A 23,808-nucleotide genomic window follows, 5' to 3' on the forward strand; every position below is an offset into this window, starting at 1 on the left:
CATCCTCCATCCATCCATCCATCCATCCATCCATCCATCCATCCATCCATCCATCCTCCATCCATCCATCCATCCATCCATCCATCCTCCATCCTCCATCCATCCATCCATCCATCCATCCATCCATCCATCCATCCATCCATCCATCCATCCATCCATCCATCCAACCATCCACCCACCCACCCATCCATCCATCCATCCATCCATCCATCCATCCATCCATCCATCCATCCATCCATCCATCCATCCATCCATCCATCCATCCATCCATCCATCCATCCATCCATCCATCCATCCACCCACCCACCCACCCACCCATCCATCCATCCATCCATCCATCCATCCATCCATCCAACCATCCATCCACCCACCCACCCACCCACCCATCCATCCATCCATCCATCCATCCATCCATCCATCCATCCATCCGAGTGACCAGGTTGTGGGGACAGCAGTCTAAGCAAAGTTACAAAGACTCCCCTTTACCCGGCCACTTTCTCCAGCTCCTCTGGGAGGACCCTGGTGCCTCTGCCCAGTGGCTCATCCCGAGAACACATCTGAACCAGATGCCTGAGCCACCTCAACTGGCTCCTCTTGATGTAAAGGAGCTCTGAGCTTTCTCCGGGTGAACAAGCTTCTCACCCTATCTCTAAGGGAGCGCCCAGCTGCCCTGTGGAGGAAGCTCAGTTCGGCTACTTGTATTCAGAATGTTGTTCTGTCAGTTGTGACCCAGAGATCATAGGTGGGAAATGGAATAAAGATCGACGGGTAAGAGCTTTGCTTTCTGGCTCAGCTCTCCACCACAACAAACGGTACAGCGACTGCAATATGGCAGACGCCACACCAATCCCCTTGTCAATCTCACGGTCTGATCGTACCTCACTCATGAAGAAGATCCTGAAACTCTGTTTAACTAACTTCTGTTCTATCTCCTGTTCCCCCTCAAGATTAGATGGATTAGAAGTCAGAAAGTGACTGAACTTTTCTGCAGTAGTTTTCAAACTTCACAGTGTATAAAAAGATTTAGATTTTGTGAAATAGCCATCCATTTTTATCCCTTTAGGAGTCACGTGCTTGCTGGAGCCTATCCCAGCTACAGTTGGGTGGGGCAGGGTACACCCTCAATGGGTCACCAATTTATCGCAGGGGCACACAACTAAACACATTTCTGAATTCTATGGAGAATTTAGAATCTAGAAAGAACGAATGAAACATGATTTAAGCAGTGGGAGAAATCTGGAGAAAACCCAGTATAAAAAAGAACAAACATACTCTGAAGAGAAAGGCCCTGGTACAAATCCTGGCAGGGACTGTTCTGTGTGTAGTTTGAATTGTTTTTCTCCAGGAACTCCGGTTCTTCCCACAGTCCAAAACATGCTTCATTGCCTGATTGAGGATTTTTAATTGTACCTGTGCATGTGATTGTGATTCTGAAGAGCCATGCAGGATGAACCCCACCTTTGCCCAACAGTAGCTGGGAAGAGCTCCAACAACCCCATGACCAAAAACAGGGATGCAGCAAGTGAGACGGATGAAGCCGCAGATTCAGCACATCCATGAAGTAAAACAGCCAAGGCCATAACCAAGCATCCTCTGTGTTTCACTATAGGGACAGTTTTCTGTTGATGGAATATTTCAATTTCTGAGTCTGTTTTGGTTAAAAAAAATTACTAAAATACAATGCACCGCAGAAAAATCCAGCTATTTTACTTTTGTTTTGACAGTAATGTGTTTTTTTGAGCTTCTCAAATAAGGTGTACTTTGGGTTATAGAATATCAGATAGTACAGTCTAACGCTGGTGTATTTTAAACTTTGAGTTCACCTCACCTTGTGGGTTTTTCTGAGCTATTTTAATGCAATTCATGAATAATTTGTTATCAATTTGCAGACAAATAGATCCATGAAGGTCTATGTTTTCCTCGTCTGAGCTGGTATCTGGCTCAAAACTGTATGGGTCCCTCCGATATTGCTCGCCATTTTTGTTGCACTGGCAATGTTATGTTGGGCGTATGAGCGACTGTAAGCTAGCGAGAGGGAGTGTGAACTAAAGGATGATGGGAAATTAGCGCTGGCTTACTCCGCGGCAACAGTCAGAGATGAATTTCTATTGAACGGCTGCCGCTCTACAGAAATTATGTCCTAGAAAACAACACAGGTTTTTGGGAATTTTGGATGAAGACGGCATAATCTTAATTTAAAAAAGATAAGAAGTGGGAACACTTTTACAATAGATCAAAAGATGATTGGAGTAGAACTTTAAGAGAACCATCATTTTCATTCAGGCCTGTTTCATTAGTTTGAATTTTTTACAAATCATTTTGTAAACAACAGTTCAAATGTTTATTTTTTCTATAGATTTTAAGAATACCATTTTTCTTTCTCACTTAGAGTTTATGTCATTGGTTTTGGTTTATTTCTCATCTAATCTGTTTACATCTGTGTATTTACTGCGATACCGGTCACAAAGTTGTAATCTGGATTCATTTGGTGTGGAGCGTTAGCCTCAAAGCACTGGATCAGAGGTGCTCCTCACCTCCTTGTCGTAACAGAATACGATTTGAAAACTTCCCAAAGTTTTTTCTGTGACATCAAACTAATTTGGAGGCCATTGGGTTGTGATCTTATTTAGGAATTTCTTCGACAAGAGTTCAACCTTTTGGGTAAAGTCTCCATCCATTTCTAAGGCTTCAAGGCACAATTCCACCTCAAGAACTCGAAGTCTTCCTCTGTTCTCGTCAGTGTTGCTTGGTAAGTTATGTAGTTATGTAGAAACATTCAAAGGCAAAGGAATTTTGTGGTAAATTTATGAGTGAATGAGACCTTCCATCGGATTTCAGTCCAAGAACAACCATTAGCTAATTAATTCTGTTCTAAGTCGCGCTAATACCACCACAGGAATGTTCCTGAACCTTCATCAATAATTTTGAGGAGGTATTTTAGTTGGCAGAACTCAAATTATTACTTTAACCACCACCTCACTCAGAATGTTGACAGTTTAAAGAACCTGCAACCAGTGATGTCTATGGCCGCATTTACACTGCATGGTTCAAGTGACCCAATTCCAATTTTTTCCTCTCATGTGTCACAGATCGGGTATGACCGGTGAACGTGTAAGCAGGACAAAAGCGCATGGATTCCGATTTTCTCAGATCAGATTCAGGCCTCATTCATATGTGCAAATAAATCGGATACGTGCATTTGCGTATGCCATGTAAGCAGACAAATCGGATATTCCCCAGTAAATGTGAGTCGTACGTCAGTGACGTCAACTCAGGACACCACCAACTGAGATCACATGACTTATTATAGGTGCTTTTGTGCGTTAATTTTGCTGTTCGAGTACAGCTGGAGCCCCATCAGCGTGTTGCCCTTCAGCCTCAGGCTTCAGACCGTAGTCGGAAACCGCTGTTATTTCTGGTCCGGTCCCGGTTGGGACGCAAACGGTAACTAATCAAGCAGGACACCGTTGCTCTGGAACAGGATAGAAGCCGTTTATTTCTTTGCTTGGATCAAACTGTTAGTACAGCACAACGTCTGCAAACACTTCCTCATTCAAAACTCAGAGAGAGCACATAAGCCGGCCGAGCAGCCCTCCTTTTTCCTCTCCTGCGCATCCCCTCAGGAGCGCCCAAGGCAACGCCTCCGTCCGTCGCTGCATTGCCTCCATGACTACCACAGTCACACAAAAGAAACACAACAAAAAGGGGAGGGTTTCGCCATGCTAAACGTTTGCCGTTGGGACCAACACACATCTTCTAAATCTGCTTTTATTACTGTTATGATTATTATTATGGGCCTGCTCGCACATAATTTTTTTAATCCGTGCGGTCAGTGCTCAGGTCCGCGCAAGGCGGAAATGCTGCTACACAGTCCTGAGAACGTCTACGTTTGATAGTTTCAGCATTGTATAGTGTAAATGCAAATATCGGATACGGGTCACTTTTAAAAGATGATGTAAGCGGGTCGTCAAAAAAATCGGTTATCTTCAGAAAATCGGATTTGGGCATCAAGACCCGCAGTGTAAATGCGGCCTATTTGTCAAACTTAAAAAAGACCAAACTTTCATCAAAACATGGCAGTTTGGGTATTTAAGAGGGAATTAAGCATCCACTGTTCCCATGCAGTTTGTTAGTTTTTAACTAAAAGATCACTCCGGCAGGAAGTTGGTTGTTCCTCAACCAGTCTGAAAGAATGTTACCAAACCACGAGGAGGTTGAGGTTTGGTGCACAGTTTTAATAATATACAGTGCACAGTGAGATGAACTAGATCTTAAATAAACCAAAAGCTCCAGGATTTGTGGGCATGTGTGATTGCAGTTCACTTAGACTCTGATCATCCCCAATTTAAACCAGGATCTGCAATAGGAACAAAGATCTGGCCCTAATCAGGCAGAACACCATTCCTGCAGTCATTACGGAAGGAATTGGTGATTATTTGACTGTTAAAGCTATCAAAAGGAAACGGGTTCCCAAACAATCATAAACCCTTCATCTTTGAGTTTATGTTTGGCTTCCAAGTTCAATCTCACAAAATCTCAATGTCAAAATCACAAACAGGATGCCTGATTAAACTAGCAGAGTTTCTGCGGTAGTCTTAAAGATTTTTTCTACCAAAGCACGTGGGACAGAGAAAGACGGAAAAGCAGAAGGAAAGATCTTGAGCATCAGGGTAAAGAAGAGCTGCAATAAACCTACATTTGCTGTAAATCTACCAAAATTCTCATGATGTAGTCTCATGACCTTTTAAAAGTGTTTTGTTGAAACGCGACTTTTCCTCCTTCTTAGAGATACGCTGCTTTGGGGACTTTGTACCAGGAAGCACTTGCTTTAGGGAACGTCTGGGGCCTCTTTTATGGAGTTTTTGTACATTGAAGCAAAAATGCGCACCTGCATTCTTGTCAGACTAAAGCAGGCCACACATGCCTTTTTGGTCATAAATCATTTTTATATGAGTGTCTGCACATGCAAAGAACAGATTTCCCCTTATTTGTAAACAGGAATTGTTGCCGACACTCCTTTACCCAGTTACAAAAAAGAAACCCTAGAAAATAACACATTTTTACATCTCCAGTTTTCTGTCCATGCAATGACTGACAAACAGAACAAAAACTGTGTTATCAACATTTTGAGATTTGAAAAAAATGACATTTAGTTTTTGCCTTGGAGTTTCACCTTGTAAACTTCTGAAACAAGGCAATCCAATTAATGGATCTGTGTTTCATCTTCACCTTTATGCTGTTTTTGTACGAAAGGGAAAATTTTAACTGAATAAAATTATTTAACCACATGTGGTGAAATATAGTTTTGAAGTCCTTGTTAACCCCACAGATCCGATTGAGATAGCCAGGTTTACATTTTGGAGGCAGACGATAGAAACAGAGGATGGAAAGAACCATGACTGTAGAAAATAAATCTCAGAAAATGTGACAAACATTTAGCATTTTGTCTTCATTTTACTTCATTTATAGAGCACCTTCCACCACCATTCCAGGAGGCCCAAAGTGCCGTACACCATATTGTCTTAAATGACATCCAGAACTCAGAGGCCAAACAGGTCCAGTGAAACCGTAGTGCGGCATACTGGAAGCTCTTCAAGTCGCTTCATTCAGCATTTATTAATCTAACATAAAAAGGCAAACATAAGATTATAGCCTTCTACGCAAATTTTCATCTTTACTCCCAAGATTAGAAAGGTTGATGTTTGTTTTTGTTTATTAACATATATAATGGCATCGTCAACATACACTATAGTACCAAAAGTATTTGCTCACCTGCATTGACTCAAATATGAACTGAAGCGCCATCCCATTTCCATCCCATACAATGTCCTTAGAGTCCTGGACCACAGTGTTTTTGATCTGCAAGTCTTTGAGTTCTGTTTGTGGTGCTGTTACTTGTCTATTTTAAAAAATAGATAATTTAGTTAATGTTTGTCCAGGTCAGGAACTAATACCTGTGGGACCCCAAAAGAAAGACAAACAAAGCACAATGGGCTGAAGCATTTTTTAATATTATTTTGGCAGTATTTTTTCTTTAAAATTATATTTTCCAATTTTGCAGAATAACACACAGTTGTTTTATATTAGCGGTAAAGATTTGAACATTTCTGAGAAGAATATGGTGTCATTCTGCCATTTGCATGACTCAACTTCAAACGCATCCAGTTATTTGGAGGATGGAGTCCACATGTTATTCCTTAGCTATATGCTTTATCTGAAAAGACAGGCTGGTAAAAGGTCTGACACAATTTTTAGAAGAGTTGCAACTGTTTCTACCTTTATTTAGAAAAATCTGCTCTGTTATGCACCGGCATCCATTTTCCAAACCTCCTCAATCCCTGTTGGGGTCACTGGGTTGCTGGAGCCTATCCCAGTAAGTGTTGGTCAAAGGCAGTTTCAGCCTGGAGAGGTTGCCAGTCCATCACAGGGCCACGCAGCAACACACTCCCACATTCACACAAAGGGACAGCTTACTGTAGATTCACTATTTGTCCTTCGATGCATGCTTTTGGACAGTGAGAAAAAGTTGGAGTGGCCAGAGAAAATGTTCCAGTTTTTCATCTGATTGACCCTGATTGACAGATATAAAGCCCCAGAAAGTTCAAAACGGGTTGTAGCGTGAAGACATAAGAATTAGGAAGCATACTTTTTTTTGCTTGCTATTGGATTTGTTAAGGAAGTTGTTTTGGGTACTTGTATAAATGATGGAAAGAAGTGGCCATAGAAGTGAAAACCAAATTTGCTTAGTGCTCATGCCTGAACAGATGTCTTCACAGCAGACAGACAGAAGAAATTGTCCTCAAATATTGACAAAGTTCCGTTTTTTTTTAGGGTCAGTCCTCCTAACACTCTCAAAGACACCACCTTTCTGTCTTACTCCTAAAACACAAAAATGTAGACACAACAGAGGCTTAGCTGTTCTGAGAAAAAGACCTGACATGTCTTTTTGTCATGTCTTTCTTTAGAATGATGTGACCAGGTGCAACCATTACACTGTTTCAATAAACGAGCAACACTGAGAAAATATTTGATGTGATAAAACCAGTTCTCTTTTATGTTCTCTGTGTCGTCTGTTATGTTACCAAAGGGGAATCCCATGTACATTACATGGGATTTCTTAAATTGTGTTTTTCTTCTGCCTAAACCAACAGAAATCTGTCAACAAGACAAAAACAAGGAAATGCATTGTGATCCAAAATCCCCATATTTTCCTCTTTTAGTCACTTGAAACAACAGATTTTAAAGACAGGGGAGATAACAAATACCCATTGTTCATTATTGTTATAAATACAAAATGCACTAGCAGTGACTTTTTTGAAAAAACGTGTGCTGATGGTTTGACTGCAGCAATCGTAAAACATTTGACCATGCCGTAGTCACACGCACTCATAGGGGGGTTGATCCATTCTGGTGCTGCATGTTTTTGGGTTGTCTGGGTCATAGAGAGGGTCATACAGTGGTGGTCAAAATTGTTGGTACCCCTCAGTTAAAGACAGAAAGTCCACAATGCTCACTGAAATGACTTGAAACGTTCAAAAGTAACAATGAATAAAAATGTATTGAAAATTTACTAATCAAAAACAGCCATTACTTTTGAGTTGCTGATGAACGGAATTATTTAAAAAAACAAACTAATGAAATAGGGCTGGAAAAAAAAAAGGTACCTCCATAAAAGACTGAGAACTAATTGCCCAGAGGGTCATGATGAACTTTAAATGACATCACTGCATCAACCCATAATCAGTCAGTCTGCCTATTTAAAGGGAGACAAATAGTCACGTTGCTGTTTGGTGAAAAGGTGTGAACCACACTGAACATGGACAACAGAGAGCGAAGGAGAGAATTGTCCCAGGACATGAGAAACAAAATTATATACACACATCATAAAGGTAAAGGCTATAAAACCATCTCTAAGTAGCTTGAAGTTCCTGTGATGACAGTGGCACATATTATTCAGAAGTTTAAGACCCACGGGACAGTAGCCAACCTCCCTGGACGTGGCCGGAAGAGGAAAATTGATGACAAATTGAGGAGACGGATAGTTGGAACTGTATCCAAAGAGCCCAGAACAACCTCCAAAGACATTAAAGGTGAATCAGTGTCAGATCGCACCATTCGTGGTTGTTTGAGCCAGAGTGGACTTCATGGGAGACAACCAAGGAGGACACCACTGTTGAAAGGAAATCATAAAAAAGCCAGACTGGAATATGCAGAAATGTATGTTGACAAGTGTTACATGCAGGGGGTTTTTCATGTGTCTTTCTTTTGTTTTCTTACTCTGCATGTGCTTAAAGAGCTGAGTGAAGACACCTGGTGGAGACCTGACCAGCTGCACAATCAGGCCCAGAGCCAGCCACCAGGCCTGCATATAAGCTCCTGTGAATCCCTGGAGAAGAGGGCTCCTTCTAGATCACAGACCCAGATGAATTTGAACAGCTCTTTGTGTTGGAGATTGGGGGAGGTTTGTGAACAGGTAAGACAGGGTACCCTGTACACCTCATGCAGCTTACTATCTTTTAGACACACCAGGTAAGTTGGTTGGTTCCACCTAGGGATGGGAATCGAAGCCCCATGAAGCTCTCATGGGGCTTCGTGTAAATGTGCCAGAAAAATGAATGAAGCATTTGGGGCTTCGAAACCACACAGAACAGCGGCATCTGGTGGCAGACAGGACATATATCATCTACTCCACTAAGTCCCTTGCCCTTGTAACACTTCAGTGTGGAAATAAAACAAAGACAATGTTTGAAGATTTGTGAGGAAGTGCTTGTGTTACATTGTGAATGCCATGTGTAAAGTGAGAATGAGTGATTGTGAACCAGGGTCTAACATGACTGGGTGGGATACATGTTATAGATTTTTATTTAAAAACAGAATTTTCTCCACTGTGCTGGGCTTCAGCCTGTTTCGTCTTTGGCTGACGATTTCGCCAGCCTTGGAGAAGATCCTCTCACAAGGCACAGATGAAGCTGGTGTGCATAAAAACTTCATTGCCAGCTTGTAGAGATGTGGGTATAAAACCTTGTGGGTAACCCAGTATCTCAGTGGGTCCTGAGTCCTTGGGATGTGAGGTTCCTTTAAGTACCTAGAAGGACATTAATAGCCTATTGTCATGCACCAGTCTAAAATGAGCAGAAGTTATGATGAGGATTCTAATCTTTACTGTACCTCTGAACCTCCACTGTTGCACTGGCAGTTGTGCTGGTCACCTGCTGTTGAACCCCCACATGCCTGTCCAGCAGGGCCCAGAGACCACCATCTTCCTGCTGACTTGAAGGACCTTCTCTAGGTGGCGACTGTGGCTGTGCCTCTGGAAGTAGCGCCTGCATTGTTGCAGCACACTCTTTAGTGAGTCGCTCTATGGCCGTGTGGGCAGAGCCTTGGCTGCAGAACCCCAGCTCTTTAAACCTTGGGTCCAACAAGGTTGCCATTGACAGAGCAGTGACCTTCTCCAGAGCTGAAAACCTCTCATGGAGATTGTTCTTCAAGTTAGTGGCCAGTTTTTCACCAAGTGGGTGTGTGATCTGACCACACCTGCTTGAGATGTAATGTTTCAGCATTTTGACCATGGGAATGACTTTGGATGCTGACACTTGTTTTTCTGTCGAAAGCTCAACTGTGGCCTCTTGAAACGGTGAAAGAATGCTCAAGCAGTGGTGTATGGCCTGGTAGTCCTCTGAGGTGAGTGGATGAGGGTCCGTATGGAGGGTGGCCAGAGCTGCCCCCAGTGGCTCTCTCTTTCCAACATATTAAATGTGCTGTTCCATCTTGTTTCCACCTAAGATAAGACAGCAAGCACGTTTTAAAGGAGAGAAGAAAGTAACACAATAAACAACTGCAAAAACATGTGAAATCTTAGATAAAAAAAAAAGAAAATGTTTCACCTCTTGTATTAATTTGTGCTCTGGCCTGGCCAGCTGTCTCTGCATCTCTGACAGCTTCTCCTTTGCTGTGGTGCTGGATTTAAAAAGACCGACAATCCTACGCCCCTTACTTCGGATATCCTCTAGTTCAGGGGTTTGGGCAAGGGACTTTTTCACCACCAAATTAAGCATATGTGCAAAACACATTATGTGCCAAAGCAGTAATGTATTAGCATATGCAACCATGTTGGGAGCACAGTCTGTAACCAGGCCTGTCACCTGGAAGAAAGATTACAACATGTTCACAAATCATGTATATTAGGTAGTGGGAGGCCATATTGATGAATGAAACTTCAGAACCCCCAAGACCACAGAGGCCAGCTCCACTTAGAATGAACAAAATCAAACTAAGATACATAAACCAAAGCATTGCACAAAGCAGGGGATACCTACCTCCTCGGTGATAAAATGGCATGTTACAGCCAAGTAAGCGTCCATGTTAATGGATGTCCACATGTCTGCTGTAAGGCTGACAGCAGAGGCCCTGGTAACTACATCTAAAGCCTTCTCCTTTTTGGCTTTGTACTTCTCCTCCACCATTGTCCTCAAGGCCTTCCTATTAGGAATTATGTAGGATGGGTCCAAAAGGTTGACAAAAGCCTAATAGTGACAAATAAAATACAGCTTATTATGTACACAAAAACATAAATAATGTAAATGCTATATAATATTAGCCACCTTACCTTGAAGCCTTTCTCTTCAACAATTGAAAATGGTTGTGCATCCATTACAATCATATCCACCAATGCAGAATCAAGTTCTTGCTTTCTTGACACTGCAAAATATACATATGAAGAAAAAAAAATATTAATTGTAGAAGCTGAGCCTCGAACCCAGAACCTCAGCATTCTCATGTCACTGATCTTTCCACTGAGCTATCTGTTTTAGTTCTTATTTACAGTGCCATTAGTTGGATATATTCATATTACCAATATGAGGTGGATTGAAGGCTTGATTTGCCGACTGCGGAGTTTCAACATGATGAACGGAGCTGAGATGTCGCATCATGGAGGATGTACTATCATTAAATGCAAATTCATGTTTGCAAATCAAACATTGCACCTAAAAAAGGAATGGAAAGAATAAAAATGATTCTTTTCAACTGACAGACATACCTATAAAACTGACATAATCAGCAATGGCTACTAATAAAATAACGTTAATAGTGTATTACCTTATTTGGAGAAATCAAGTTGAAATGATCCCAAGCCACAGAACGTTTTTTACCGGGTGCCATGACGTTGATTCTTACGATACACGGGAAACAACAGAACTGGTCGGGAAACGTTGTTTGGGATTCATCTGTATTTATAGACAACAGCGCGCCCTTCTGATCAAACACACCTGAGATCTGAAACCTGGTTCAGGTGAGTGATGCATTTGGCGCGTCATACGTCATCAATCACGTGATCTGCGCTGGTTGACACACGCTTCGAAACATTGTGCCGAAACACTCTGTTTTATGAAGGTGAACCGCGCGCCGAAGCCCCGTGTCAAACGGGCCATCCTTAGTTCCACCCCTTGTATGTTTTATCACCACTTTCTAGATAAGACAGTGAGTCTTTTGTTTTCGTTCTAGAGCTTCGATAGCCAGGCTGGGTTCTGTTATATTTTTTCATTCATTTGGTCCAACTTTAGTCCCTACCTCCCCTCCTCCTTGTTCAATAAAACTCTTAAGCATTCATTGTGTGTGTTTGTTACGTACACCTCCGCCCTAGACCTGTACGTTTGTGGACGTAACAACAAGCCACAAAGCTTCTGGGAAAATGTCCTTTGGACAGATGAGCCAAAACTGGAGCTGTTTGGTAAGGCAAATCAGCTCTATGTTGGTAGACTCAACAATGAAGCATCCAACCAAAAGAACACTGTCCCTATTGTGAAACATGGAGGAGGCTCAGTTCTGTTTTGGGGCTGCTTTACTGCATCTGCCACAGGGTGTCTTGAAGTTGTGCAAGGTAAAATGAAATCTCCAGATTATCAAGGCATTCTGGGTAGAAATGTGCTGCCTAGTGTCAGAAATGCTTTGTCTCAGTCGCAGGTCAGGGGTCTTTCAACAGGACAACGATCCAAAACACACAGCCAAAAACCCCCAAGAATGGCTGAGAGAAAAGCGTTGGACTATTCTGAAGTGGCCTTCTATGAGCCCAGATCTGAATCCCATTGAACGTCAGTGGAAGGAGCTGAAACATGCCATTTGGAGAAGACACCCGTCAAACCTGAGACAACTGGAGCAGTTTGCTCATGAGGAGTGGACCAAAATACCTGTGGACAGGTGGAGAAGGCTCATTGACAAATACAGAAACCGTTTCATTGCAGTGATTGCCTCAAACGGTTGTGCAACAAAATGTGAAGTCATGGGTATCATTTTTGTCCAGCCCTTTTTTCTTTTTCTTTTTCTTTTTTCTTTTTTTATAAATTTTAATGTTAATTTGGAACGTTTAAAGTCATTTCAGTGAACATTGTGGACTTTCTTTTTTTTAACTTCAATTAAATTAAATGCAAAACCCCCATTGGAACAGTAAAATATGTCCAACACAAGAGGCCTTCAATTCTCACCTTACAACTATCTCAACAGATCTAATCAATCATCATGCGTAAAAATATGTATTTATTTGAAATTTGGTATTCAGATGTGCTTTTTGCACCAAACTGTAGTTTCTAAAGGTATTAAAAGCATTTTTTAAGTTTTTTTTCATCATTTGTTTGACAGCTATGATAAACTCAGTCAATGTGGCGTAACAAAACCTTAGCATAAAAGCTGCAAAAGTTGCTCCCCATGTCATAACACAAATGTTTATACAAACAATGTTAGATCTGTGCAATATAGAATCAAAAAACAGCTTGGAGAGATGAATACTGCTAAAGAGGGGATTACAGAGAAAAATTGATGTGCAAACATTCTTTTTGTTTGATAATTAACAAGCCTGTCAACACTTTATTATTTCCCAATCAGCTAATCAGAGCATGGCAATAATCCAAAGAGGGAAAATCATTAGTCAAAGAGATAAAAGAGCTGCAGGGATTTGGAGCTGCTTGTGTGCGAGCTGAGGACTGAGGTTCAGCTTGTCAGATCCTGTTCTCACTGTGCTTTGCTCTCTTGCATGAAGCACTCAATAACAAAAATCCTCAGAATTGTTTTCACCCAAAATCATTAGCAGACGTGTCCTGCCTTTGCATGTCTCCCTCTTGAGTTTGCCATGTGTTGGGCTTCCCACACTGTGATTGTCGTCAAGGAGAGCACTACCAAAGTATCTACCTACGCCTGCAGGGTAACATACCTCTCAGTTTTAATATCTGTGTCTGCATCCATTAGATAAGAGGCGATAATGACAGGTGAAACAGCTGGAAGATAATCTCTCCAACATCCTCACTTTGCTGAAGGCATCAACCTTCGACTGTTGTTGAACATGCTGTACCAATTTGCATCCACAGAAATGCTGGGTAAGACACATTATACACCTCAATCCTTTAACTTTTGTGATACTCTGATGTTTTTACACAGTGTTCTGAACATTTCCAATCAACCCTAAGCATCAAACCCTGCAGCCTCTTTTTTCCTGGTATTTTTAGGAGTGCAGGAAGCTGGAAACTATTCACTGCTGTGTCCAGAGACCAGGACTTTCAACTGTTCACATCTCTAAAGAGACACAATTAAACTTTCTTCTCCTTTGGAATTTTACTCATTACTTTATTTACATTTGATCTACTTCCTCAACAATTTACAACCCTGACTTCTGAAAGCTTTTGCCTTCTTTTCTTAAGCTTTCGCAGCTCACTGAGAAGCTGCTAGTAAATACCTGTTGACACATTCATAAGTCTCACTGACAGTTACGGATGTTTGATTGCAATAACTGCCTTCATGTAAACTTCTACAACACAAAATGTTTTAGGTGTGAGAAATGACATTTAAAGTAAACAGAGATCAAAGAAAAACTAAGAGAATGGATTAAAATACTATAATAAAAATACTTTAGCAAGGAATACTTTTTTGGAAATAAAAAAATATTGCTATATGTGTACGGTAAAAATAATAATTAAAAAACAAAAATAAAAAAGATTTAAATGATAATGAAGATCAAAGGTAAAAGAATATCTGAAAGTTAGATGTTAGTAACCTTAATGTTACTAGAAGGCCCAAAGTGCTTTAGAGTATTCTGATATATGAAAGACTTGGTGTCACGTAGTTCCAGCCAGGCACAAATAGCAATAATTAATTTCTCTTCCATGATGCATTTTCAAATGTATCATGTATCAGCCCCTGTTTTAAATTGACACTTCTATGAATTACAAAAGGATAGTAACCAAAAGTCACTACCAAACTTGAGTCCCTGATTTGTCAAAGTTCAACTGGTTAAACCTTCAACGCTTGTTCAGTTGCTGCGCATTATGTACCTAAAGCCAGAAAATAGACTTTAAAACTTGCGTAGTGATGCAATAACGTGATTTGAATGGGAAAGCCCAAAACATGGTCTTTAGCACTCATAAGCGCTCTTCCCTCACAGCAAGCAGGCCCCCGGTTCAAATCCCGGCTGGGGGACCTGAACCAGAACACCAATGCGGGACCTTTCTGTGTGGAGTTTGCATGTTCTCCTTGTGCATGCATGGGTTTTCTCTGGGGTCTCCGGCTTCCTCCAACCATCCAAAAAACATGCTTCATAGGTTAATTGGTTACTCCAAATTGTCCATAGGTGTGAATGTGAGAAATGGTTGATTGAACATACGTTGCTGAGGGCAGTGTGAGCGCAGCTTCAGGAGACAAAAGCTCCGACTGGCAGGTCTTATATTTATATTTTTAGGCTATATTTTTATTTTTTTATTTTATTTTTTTTTTTTTAACTTGTCCTGTCCAACAGCTAGGCAAACAGATGAGAGCTGAGGGCCTCTTGTGTTGGACATATTTTATTTTAACAAGAGGGGTTATTCATCTTCAGACAAACCAAAGGTATGTCTGAATAAACCCCTTTTGTAATTGAGGCCAAAATTTATTAATTTCAATCATGTTTGAAAATCTTTGGTGTTGGACCGGACGGAAAAGGAAAGAGGGGAAGAAGAGAGAGGGACGTTAGAGAGAGGGGGGGGTAGGAGGGTGATAATAGGAGGGGAAGGGGGGTAAGACCATGAAGCAGCATAGAGCAGACAGGTTTACTGGTTGTTTATCGTTACGGTACGGTTCAAATGTAGTACAAAAAGGGCGGGGCCTGTTCACACACACTCAAATATTATCAACACACCTGCTAGCCGCAAAAATGTCCACATGTCAACATGCACACAAAACAGATAGTGTTCACGAACGCATACCTATGCCTTTAAACCAACTAGTGTGAAATCTTTCATTCATTCAATCATGCAAACTATTAGTGCAAAGGTGAGCTAACACCTGTGTTCAGGTGAGTGTTTATGTTCTTCTAAAATGGATGGTGGAATGTGAAAAGAAGGAGGAGGAGCGCCCAGCCACCCCCACACCCATACCCCCGCCGCAGCAGCAGCGGCAGCCGGAATTCCCCCAACGCCACACGGGAACAGGCAGGGAACAACCGCCCCCCGGGCGACCAAGACCGCCACCCAGGCCAGGGCCAGCCGGACCGCCGCGAGGCCCCCAGAGCCAGAGAGCAGGGAGGCGCAGAGGGAAAGAGAGCGCCGCCCCAGCCCAGCCAGGAAAGCAGCCCCCCGCCGCGCCGGAAGAGCCCAACGCAGGGCCCCACTGGAGAGGGACGCCCACAGCCCCAGACGAGCACCCCACCACCACCCAGGAGTTCCGGGCATCCCCCCGCCCCGACCCCAGGTACGAGCCAGGACCCCCCAAGGGAGACCCGCTCCGCACTCCAGGCAGCCACCCACCCGGCCCACGGTTGGTCCAGGTAGGAGCAAGGCAGGGGCCCGCCGCCCCCGCCCAGGAGGGGGGAACCCCGGGGAAAAAAGGGCGGCCCACAAGGGATGTTATAAATATGGCCCGACCAGGCTCGGCCATGTTGGAAGTTTGGCGGGGCCCAGCGCCCAGGGGCAAGGACCAGGACCCACCCCCGGCTCAGGTGTAATATGAACCCCCCCACCGTGCGGAGAGAGCACCGCCGGGCCCAGGGAGCCGGCACCCAAGGGACACGGCCGCCATCGCCAAGGGGCCCGCACCCCCCACCAGGGAAGGGGTAGGGGACAGATGGACCCAGGTCCCACCTTCCTTGTAAAATGTGTGTGCGTGTATGGGTGTTTGAGAGGGTGTTTGTGTGCATGTGTGTGTGTTTATGTTTGAATGTATATATTGAAGGGGGAGGGGTGTGTGTACTAAGGGGGGTGCAGTTAAAATTGGCGAGTAGGGCACTAAGGGTACATCTCCTGATTACTCACAGTGATGTCCCCTCACCCTCCACACCAAGGGGCCCTAAATGTCTAAGGTGCGGTTAAAATTGGCGGGTAGGGTGCCAGGAGGACATCTGCTGCTTGCTTGCAGTGATGTCCAAGCACCCCCCCTACCAAGGACCCTACATGTCTAAGGTGCAAATAAAACCGAGAGAGGGGGGGCCCACTCCATACGGCAACCATAGGAGGGGGGCCACTCCCAAGTAGCCCCCCCCCAAGGCGCATCGCAGGCTAGACCCCCCACCCCCTCACCCTAATATGAGGTTATATAAGGAAGGGGGTAAGTTGGGGACAGCTGGTAGACTGTCCCCCGGTGGTCAAACAGCCGTCCCCCAGCCCACCCCCAGCAAAGGGGCCAGGGCCACCCAGCCCAGGGGCCCACCCCCGGAGGCGCCGACACCCCAGGCCCGGCACCACCCACCCCACACAGAGAGAGAGGAGCCAGAAAGCGTCGCCCCCCCCCGGAGCAAGCCCAGGCCCCCACCCCCAGACGCCGGCCCTAGAAGAGCTCTGGTCAGGCCTCGACGGGACCGAGGAGGCCAACCGGCCGAGGCAACCACTGATTGCCTCAGCGGAGACCCCGACCCGCTAGCCCCCCCGACCCGTACTAATAATGGGCCCCCCCTTCCCCCCAGAACGCCCCCCCACAGGACAGGGCCGACAAGCCCCCCACCCCACCCCACCCCAGACCCCGCAGCCGAAGCGGGTGACACCCAGAGCGACCGGGGGCCCCGAGAGGGTTGCCCCGTCCCGCCCCAGAGCCAGGGAAGGGCCGATCCCAGCCCCAGGTGCAGATGGGCAGCCCATCCGGCGCCGCTGGGCCCCCCCCACCCGAGCAGGGCCCCCCGCCAACCCCCCCCAGCACAGGCAAAGGGACCACCCCCCCAAGCCAAGCCAGACCACCACCCCACCCCCCCACCACGCACCCCCACACCCAAGCCCAGAGGACCACGCAGCGCCCCAGCCCGCCCCACCCAGGCACCGGACCCGACCCCCCGACCAACGGAGCCCCCCACCGCCCCCGCCAGGCACCGGAAGCCCCGACCCCCACCCCAAACCACGGCAGAAGGGCAAGGAGCAGCGACGACCAAGCCCCCCACCCCCTAAGTCATGGAGTCAACCACAGGAGACCAGAGAGACTGAATTCTTTCAAAGTTACTTGAGCTTTGGGCTGACATTTTTTCCAAGCTGATATGATCAAACAGCAGATTTCTGTGTTGACTTATGTTTATATTTTTCTTGTTTTTCCAATTTATTAAAATAGTTTTTTTGGCAATACAAAGAGTTATGAAAATGATAGAAGCTAATCCTTCTTCTATATCGATGGCACTCATGTCACCAAGCACACAAAGTGACGGTGAGGCAGTGATTGAAACCTTAAGCCAGACTGATAAATCGGCACATACCTGCTGCCAGAGAGCCTGGACAGGAGTGCAGAACCACAGTGCGTGCATGTAGCTGTCGGGTAGATTATTATCACAGTGCTCGCAAATGTCTGAGTTACTGAGACCCATCTTGAACATCCTCTGTCCAGTGTAGTAAATTCTGTGAAGAGTTTTGAGATGGATTAGCTGCAGATTTGGACTTTTTGTCAGTTTAAAGGTGTTTAGACAAAGTTCTGACCAGAAGCTTTCATCTGTGTTGATGCTCAAATCTGCATCCCATTTTTTTGTTGGAAGGGCAATATTGTTATCTAAATTACATAAAAGTTTGTATATTTTGGAGAGAGTTCTATTCATTGAAAAATTAATCAGAGTGGTAACTACATCTGGTAGCTTTAAATCGTTGTCTTTAATTTTATACTTTTTAGTAATACTTGATTTAAGTTGCTGATATTCCAAGAAGTTATTTATTCCATGTTTGTCTTGAAGTTCCTGGGGGGTTATGAATCTTCTATCAATAATTACGTGCTCTAGTTGTTTTATGCCCCCTGCTTGCCAAGCTGGGAAGTGAATCATTTTTTTGTTAATAAGGATGTCCGGGTTGTTCCAGAATTTAGGCTATATTTTTAGACTATAATGTATTTTTAGGAAGGAACCCGGAGAAAAACTCACCATGCATGAGGAGAACGAGCAAACTTCACACAGAAAGTTCCCAGCTGGGATTTGAATTAGAGCTGTACAGCTGTGAGGCTAACCACTACACCACAGGCCACAAGGACATATCTTTCTACACATTTAAAATAAAACTTCTTTGACAAATCATTACTTTTTACTTTTAAAAGACTAGACAGCTTAATTGTATTTTTTTTTTCTTAAAGGTTTTGGATCATTTGCCTCCAGCTGCATGGTTTCTCACAATTCCTGTTGCCACATTCTCAGCTGTTTGTAACGCTTCAAGTGACTTTACTTTTGGTCTGCTGAGAAAGGTCGTGGGCATGCAATGATTATTTGTGTCTGTCAGTGATCTAGAGCATTCCTACCAACATTATTAAAACAGCTTTGTTTGTTAATACCTTTGAGTATGGGAGCACTGCCTCAGTGCTGAATATCAGTCAGATTCAAGTATTTTCATCCTGACTTCTGTACTTTTCTCTAGCTCAGCTGTCAGCCTTAACCAGACACAGGATTTTCCTTTGAGATGTTTGTCACAAAAACCGTTTGGTAAGTTTAGAAAGAGCTAAAGACGTAAACGGCAGGACCACAACGCCTATCTTTCTGATTCAACTGGACAGAAAAGCCTGGAAAAGCTGCAGAATGAAAGTAATCACATATCAGGATCAACGAGCATCCTTCCCTAAATAATATAACATAATATAATATAATACAATACAATACAATACAATACAATACAATACAATACAATACAATACAATATAATATAATACGTTTGAGAAGCACTCTAGCGAATCTGATGCTGTCAGTAAGTCTCTTGGAAATAACGCAGATGGACATTATCTTCACAAATGTTTTTTGAGAATTTAGGAACCCTAAACAAAGCAGAAATGACAGGAAAACATGTCAGTGACCCCATAGGGTACTCCACAGTCACTCATTAAAACAATAGAAAGAATTTTTTTAATTGTCTGCTTTGTGGGTTACTAAAATATAAAAACAAAGAAATCTACATGTGAACATGTCAAACTAAGAATATACAGTACAGTATATTATTTGTTATTTATGCAAAATCTAAAGCTACATGCCTCTGGTTTTCAAAATGATACCAAAGAGTCCAATTATGGAAGGTTCTGTTTTTTTATGCAACTAATGAAATCTTTAGATTTTTGTTTTGCTTTAAACAGAACAGATTAATACATTTTTACAAGTAAACTGGAACTGTAACATTTCGTCAAATAACCATCAGGAGGTTTTTATTTCAAACCACGTCAGTCTCCAAAGGCTCTTTGATAAAACATTCCTTATTCACAAAAGGCGCCAATAACTTTTTATAAACCTTTTATTAGAGATTTATACATTCTTTGATATTTTCCCATCTATGCTGGATCAGTTCTCTTCTCCACCTTTAAAATGGATTTCAATTTAAATGTGGAAATGATTGATTGATGAGTGACTTGCTGTGAGTTGCTGGTTTTGTGTAGTGGGCCTGTTCCAAAAGCAGAGCAATTCAAACTGTGAGTATTTCTGGAAAGGTCAGGATTCATGTTCAGTCAAGATAGTGGGAAGACAAAACCATATGACACTTGACAGGTTTCTTATTTGAGTTTTCTTATTTGGATGTTTCTGAGGATTTTCTTAAAAATAGTGGACAATCCCTTTAAACGATACTTTAAAAAAAAAACTCATTTAGTTTGTTAGTGGTTAACAGAACAATTCAATAACATAACTGGACTACACCAGGGGGGTATTCCAGAAAGCAGATTATGCTAGCTCCCACGGTAAGTTTGAGGCTAAGGAAGTTGATAACCTCAGCTTTCGGTTCCAGAAATGGAGATATGTTTCAGTGTATGTCAAGTTACCATAGCAACTCATGCTCTGAACATAACCTGGTCTGGACCAGGTTTAGTTGAAGGTTAGTTTGTTTTCAGAGAGGTGAAGCAGCATGGCGTGTCCATTTGAAGATGATTTAGTGCAGGGGTCGGGAACCTTTTTGGCCAAGAGAGCCATAAACGCCACATATTTTTAATTGTAATTTTGAAAGAGCCATACAATAATGTAGTGTCCTTTTCCCACACTGAGGCACGGAGACTTAACCTCTTTTAAGGTTCTTTATTCTGGTTACTGAAGACCGCAACAAACGCCGTAAAATTAATTCAGCAACTCCTGAATCTCTCCCGCTGAGACGAAAGCACTTCTCCCAACTTTATATTCCCTCACTGCCGCGTCAGCCCTCCCATTTCCCTTATTCGGCCCATAGCTGAACTCCATTGGTCCAAACTACCGAACAACAGGCTGAGCGACAGAACTGAGAGCCAATCAGATCGCTGCATGATGCGTTCATTGAACTCCAGAACTTATAAAGTGGCCCAACACCCACCCAGCCCAACTCAGTCCGCGATGTGTTTAAAACTAAATGTGCAATATGTTTAAAACTAAATATACAAATGAATGTGTGAATTTGATGTAATTTCAACATTTTTAAAGTACAATAAGTCTGTGGATTCTTTTTAATAACATTGTTATGCTGTTGCTAATAAATGATGAGTATTTCTCGTGGTGGTTTTGCTGATGGTCTAGTCTGGTTGATACGTGGTGAGTTTCTGCTTCATGCAGGCGTTGAGACTTTAAACGTGATCTTAGGTTAGTATGAATGTACTTTAGATGTGAGACAGACTGCTCACGTGCAGACGTGGAGCCAAACACACACTCACACGCTGCAGTGAGTGACGGGTAGCGGGTTTTACGTTTTTATAATCCCTGCGCGATTCACCTGCTGTCCCCACAACCCCTCACCCCCACCCTCTGCTTTCTTCTTCACACCTCCCGTCCCCGCAACTGAAAGAGCGCGCAGTATTAGTATTAGGCACGGCAATTCACAGGTTTCCAGCTGGTACAAACTCTGAGAAAAATTAGATAATAATAAACTGATATGCGGTGCAGATTTTTCTCCCCAAGCACCGATACTACTGCGCGCCTCTGGCATCGCATCGCGCACGAGAAGGACTGGTCTAATGAAAAAAAAAAAAAAGTATAATTAAAGATTTGTCTGCGAGCCACATGTGACCATCAAAAGAGCCATATATGGCTCGCGAGCCATAGGTTCCCGACCCCTGGTCTAGTGGATGAAGAAGCTCAGATAATACTTTTTCCACCGTGAGAGGGTGATAAAACCACGTATGGATGTTGGAAAGATAAACTTTTTTACTTTGATCTAACTTAATTGTTTGCTTCAGTTAAGATAAATCTTTCTTTTTTTGTTATGTCAGCTTAAAAATTACACGTAGTTTTCAGACATTTATTTTACTTTCATTCAAATTAATTCAATCAAGTAGGTGTAACTTTGGTGCTGCTGTTAGATCGGCATCGCAGGGAATTGTGGGAAACCATTCCCTTTGCCTGTCTGGACGGTTTGGGTTTAAGTGTGGGTTTTTGACCAAATGTGTTTAGTTGTTTAGCTGTTTTACTGTGTTTTGTCTAGTTATTTGTCCTGTTGTGTTTAATTCTTTCTGCCCCATGAGTGAGAGGGAGGGAGAGGAGGATGAGATTATTTAGCACCATTACTGTGCAGTGGTGTAATGATAAAGTTGGTAAATGGTGCATGACAATATGTGACAAGTGATGAAGTTGTTATGAAAATAAGAATATCTGCCGGCTCAAACTTAGACATATGAGAGTTCAAGAATTATAATAAATTAAGATGGAAAAACTTTAATTGAATTGGAGTAATATGACATTTAGTTAGAGAATTGAATTAATTCATTTAAGTTGGATAAGTTATGTATATAAATATATGCGTCACAATGAAAATAGAAATGAGATAGAAACTCGTGCGTTTACTTTGTTCTTTTTCTCCAAGCTGAAACTCTTTCTTTTGCTGATGATGCAGCCGTATTACTTATGGGATGGACGTATAATCTTCATACGCCGTCATTAAAATCTCAGACTCCGTCTCACTGAAGTATAGCGCTTTCTTTTTTTTTCTCCACGTGTTTCCATGGTGACTCCGGAAATCGGCGATCCATTGAGAATGTCTTTATGTACTTGCTGTGCACGTGCATTAACCCAGGATTACCAAGTAGAGGGTTATTACGCCAACTCATATCCGGTCTTTTGGAACCGACATACCCAGAGTAAGCAAGTTCAGGCGGATTCAGCCAGAGTTCAGGCTTAAAGTCAGGGTAGTTTAAACATGCTTCCTGGAATACCCCCCAGTGGGATTTGTCTGTCAATATTTCTACTTTCAGAGAAAGGTAAACAACACTTTAAAATAACTTTTTTTTGGTTAGTAAAAGATTTTCAACTTAAACTTTATGTGGTGTCATAGTATGCATTATTATTCAAACATTTGCGCATTCATTAATTCAAAACCAAATCAAGTGCTTTATTATTACAATTTCAAGCAAGTTTATTTATTTTGTGTGTGTGTTCTAAATGTTTGCTTTTTGAGGAAAGTTGAGATAAAAGGTTCAGAAGAAGAAAAAACTTTTATTGAACTTTAAAAAAAAACAGCTGGTGATGCCATGTACTGGCTTTAACAGCTGTCTATCCTATTTTCATTTAAACATGTAAATATGCAGATGTTACTGATAAATTATGACCGAATAAAAATAAGAAACCCTCAAGTAGAAGCGCTGTAATATAGTCCGTTTAGTGGAGGAGGGCTGGGACTTGTGTTCTGCACAGAAGCTCATTATCTTTTCTTCCCATCACTGTTTTTTAGGAGTCCCAGCTCCTGAAAAACAGCTCCTGGTAACATGAGTCAGCGCTCGTGTGCCAGACAAAGACGCCGTGGATTACAGGCGGCTGCAGAGAGGAAGTCAACAGACTTCCTGAGGTGGAAGAAGCCGAGAAGAAGTGAGGCACGTGGCTGATGAAGGCCTGAGGAATGGACATCTGTGACATGAAGCCGAGTGGGAACTCTTTTCTAAAGACCTGAGCTTTTCCGGTGGTGAAGAGTTAACTTTTTGGTTTTATTTAGAGTTTCTTGTGTGTTTTCCGGGACATTATTTATAGAAACAACCTTATACTTCTTGGTTTAGTGTTTTATGGGCTCTGTCCTCGAACTGGAACCAGAGCATGATTGATTCACTGTGAGATCAGCTCATCATCCTGGTGGGGTTGTGGGTTTTAATCCCCAGCTGGGTCATACATCTTTAGAAATGGAATCTAAGCCTCTCTATATGACATGCTAAAGTCAGTAAGGTGTGAATGCTGGCTCCTAAATGACCTCGCGCAAATGACACCTATGGAAGTCCACACAAACTACACATTTCTTATTTTTAGGCTAAACACAAGAAATGCAAACTTATGACCTAAAACATCCAATGAGGTTTAAACGAAGAAAAAAAAACACCATGAAGTATTTTCATGGTTTCTATAGTTTGAGTAAAGATTAACCTCGGAAGACTTGGCGTCTTCATTTGTGGACATCACGTTTTGATATATATATTACCACAGTGGTTAACTCAGCTTAA

The 23,808-nt window shown here is 42.8% G+C and overlaps 2 protein-coding genes across 2 annotated transcripts; both read right to left on the reverse strand.

Annotated features, from left to right (window-relative positions):
* Positions 1 to 8,844: 8,844 nt before the first annotated feature.
* On the reverse strand, positions 8,845 to 9,658 carry LOC111947108 (zinc finger BED domain-containing protein 4-like). Its single transcript, XM_023953273.1, has 2 exons — positions 9,169 to 9,658; positions 8,845 to 9,085 (listed from the first exon to the last, which is right to left on the reverse strand). The coding sequence occupies exons 1-2, from the start codon at positions 9,567 to 9,569 to the stop codon at positions 8,851 to 8,853; spliced, it is 636 nt and encodes a 211-aa protein (XP_023809041.1). The 5' UTR covers positions 9,570 to 9,658; the 3' UTR covers positions 8,845 to 8,850.
* A 607-nt stretch (positions 9,659 to 10,265) lies between these two features.
* Positions 10,266 to 11,353, reverse strand: LOC110017728 (zinc finger BED domain-containing protein 4-like). The gene is made up of 4 exons (XM_020714698.2): positions 11,098 to 11,353; positions 10,853 to 10,985; positions 10,607 to 10,698; positions 10,266 to 10,523 (listed from the first exon to the last, which is right to left on the reverse strand). Exons 1-4 carry the CDS (start codon positions 11,158 to 11,160, stop codon positions 10,266 to 10,268), a joined length of 546 nt encoding a protein of 181 aa, XP_020570357.1. The 5' UTR covers positions 11,161 to 11,353.
* Between the last annotated feature and the right edge of the window lie 12,455 nt (positions 11,354 to 23,808).

Source organism: Oryzias latipes, chromosome 24, assembly GCF_002234675.1.
Source record: "Oryzias latipes chromosome 24, ASM223467v1".
In the NCBI taxonomy this organism is placed as follows: Eukaryota; Metazoa; Chordata; class Actinopteri; order Beloniformes; family Adrianichthyidae; genus Oryzias; species Oryzias latipes.

Coding starts and splice junctions, on each gene's coding strand:
- LOC110017728 (XM_020714698.2), bottom strand. CDS start 11,160: ATGGCACCCGGTAAAAAACGTTCTGTGGCTTGGGATCATTTCAACTTG. Junction 10,986..11,097: donor ACTTGATTTCTCCAAATAAG/GTAATACACTAT, acceptor TTCCTTTTTTAG/GTGCAATGTTTGATTTGCAA. Junction 10,699..10,852: donor CTTCAATCCACCTCATATTG/GTAATATGAATA, acceptor TATATTTTGCAG/TGTCAAGAAAGCAAGAACTT.
- LOC111947108 (XM_023953273.1), bottom strand. CDS start 9,569: ATGGTCAAAATGCTGAAACATTACATCTCAAGCAGGTGTGGTCAGATC. Junction 9,086..9,168: donor GCAACAGTGGAGGTTCAGAG/GTACAGTAAAGA, acceptor ATGTCCTTCTAG/GTACTTAAAGGAACCTCACA.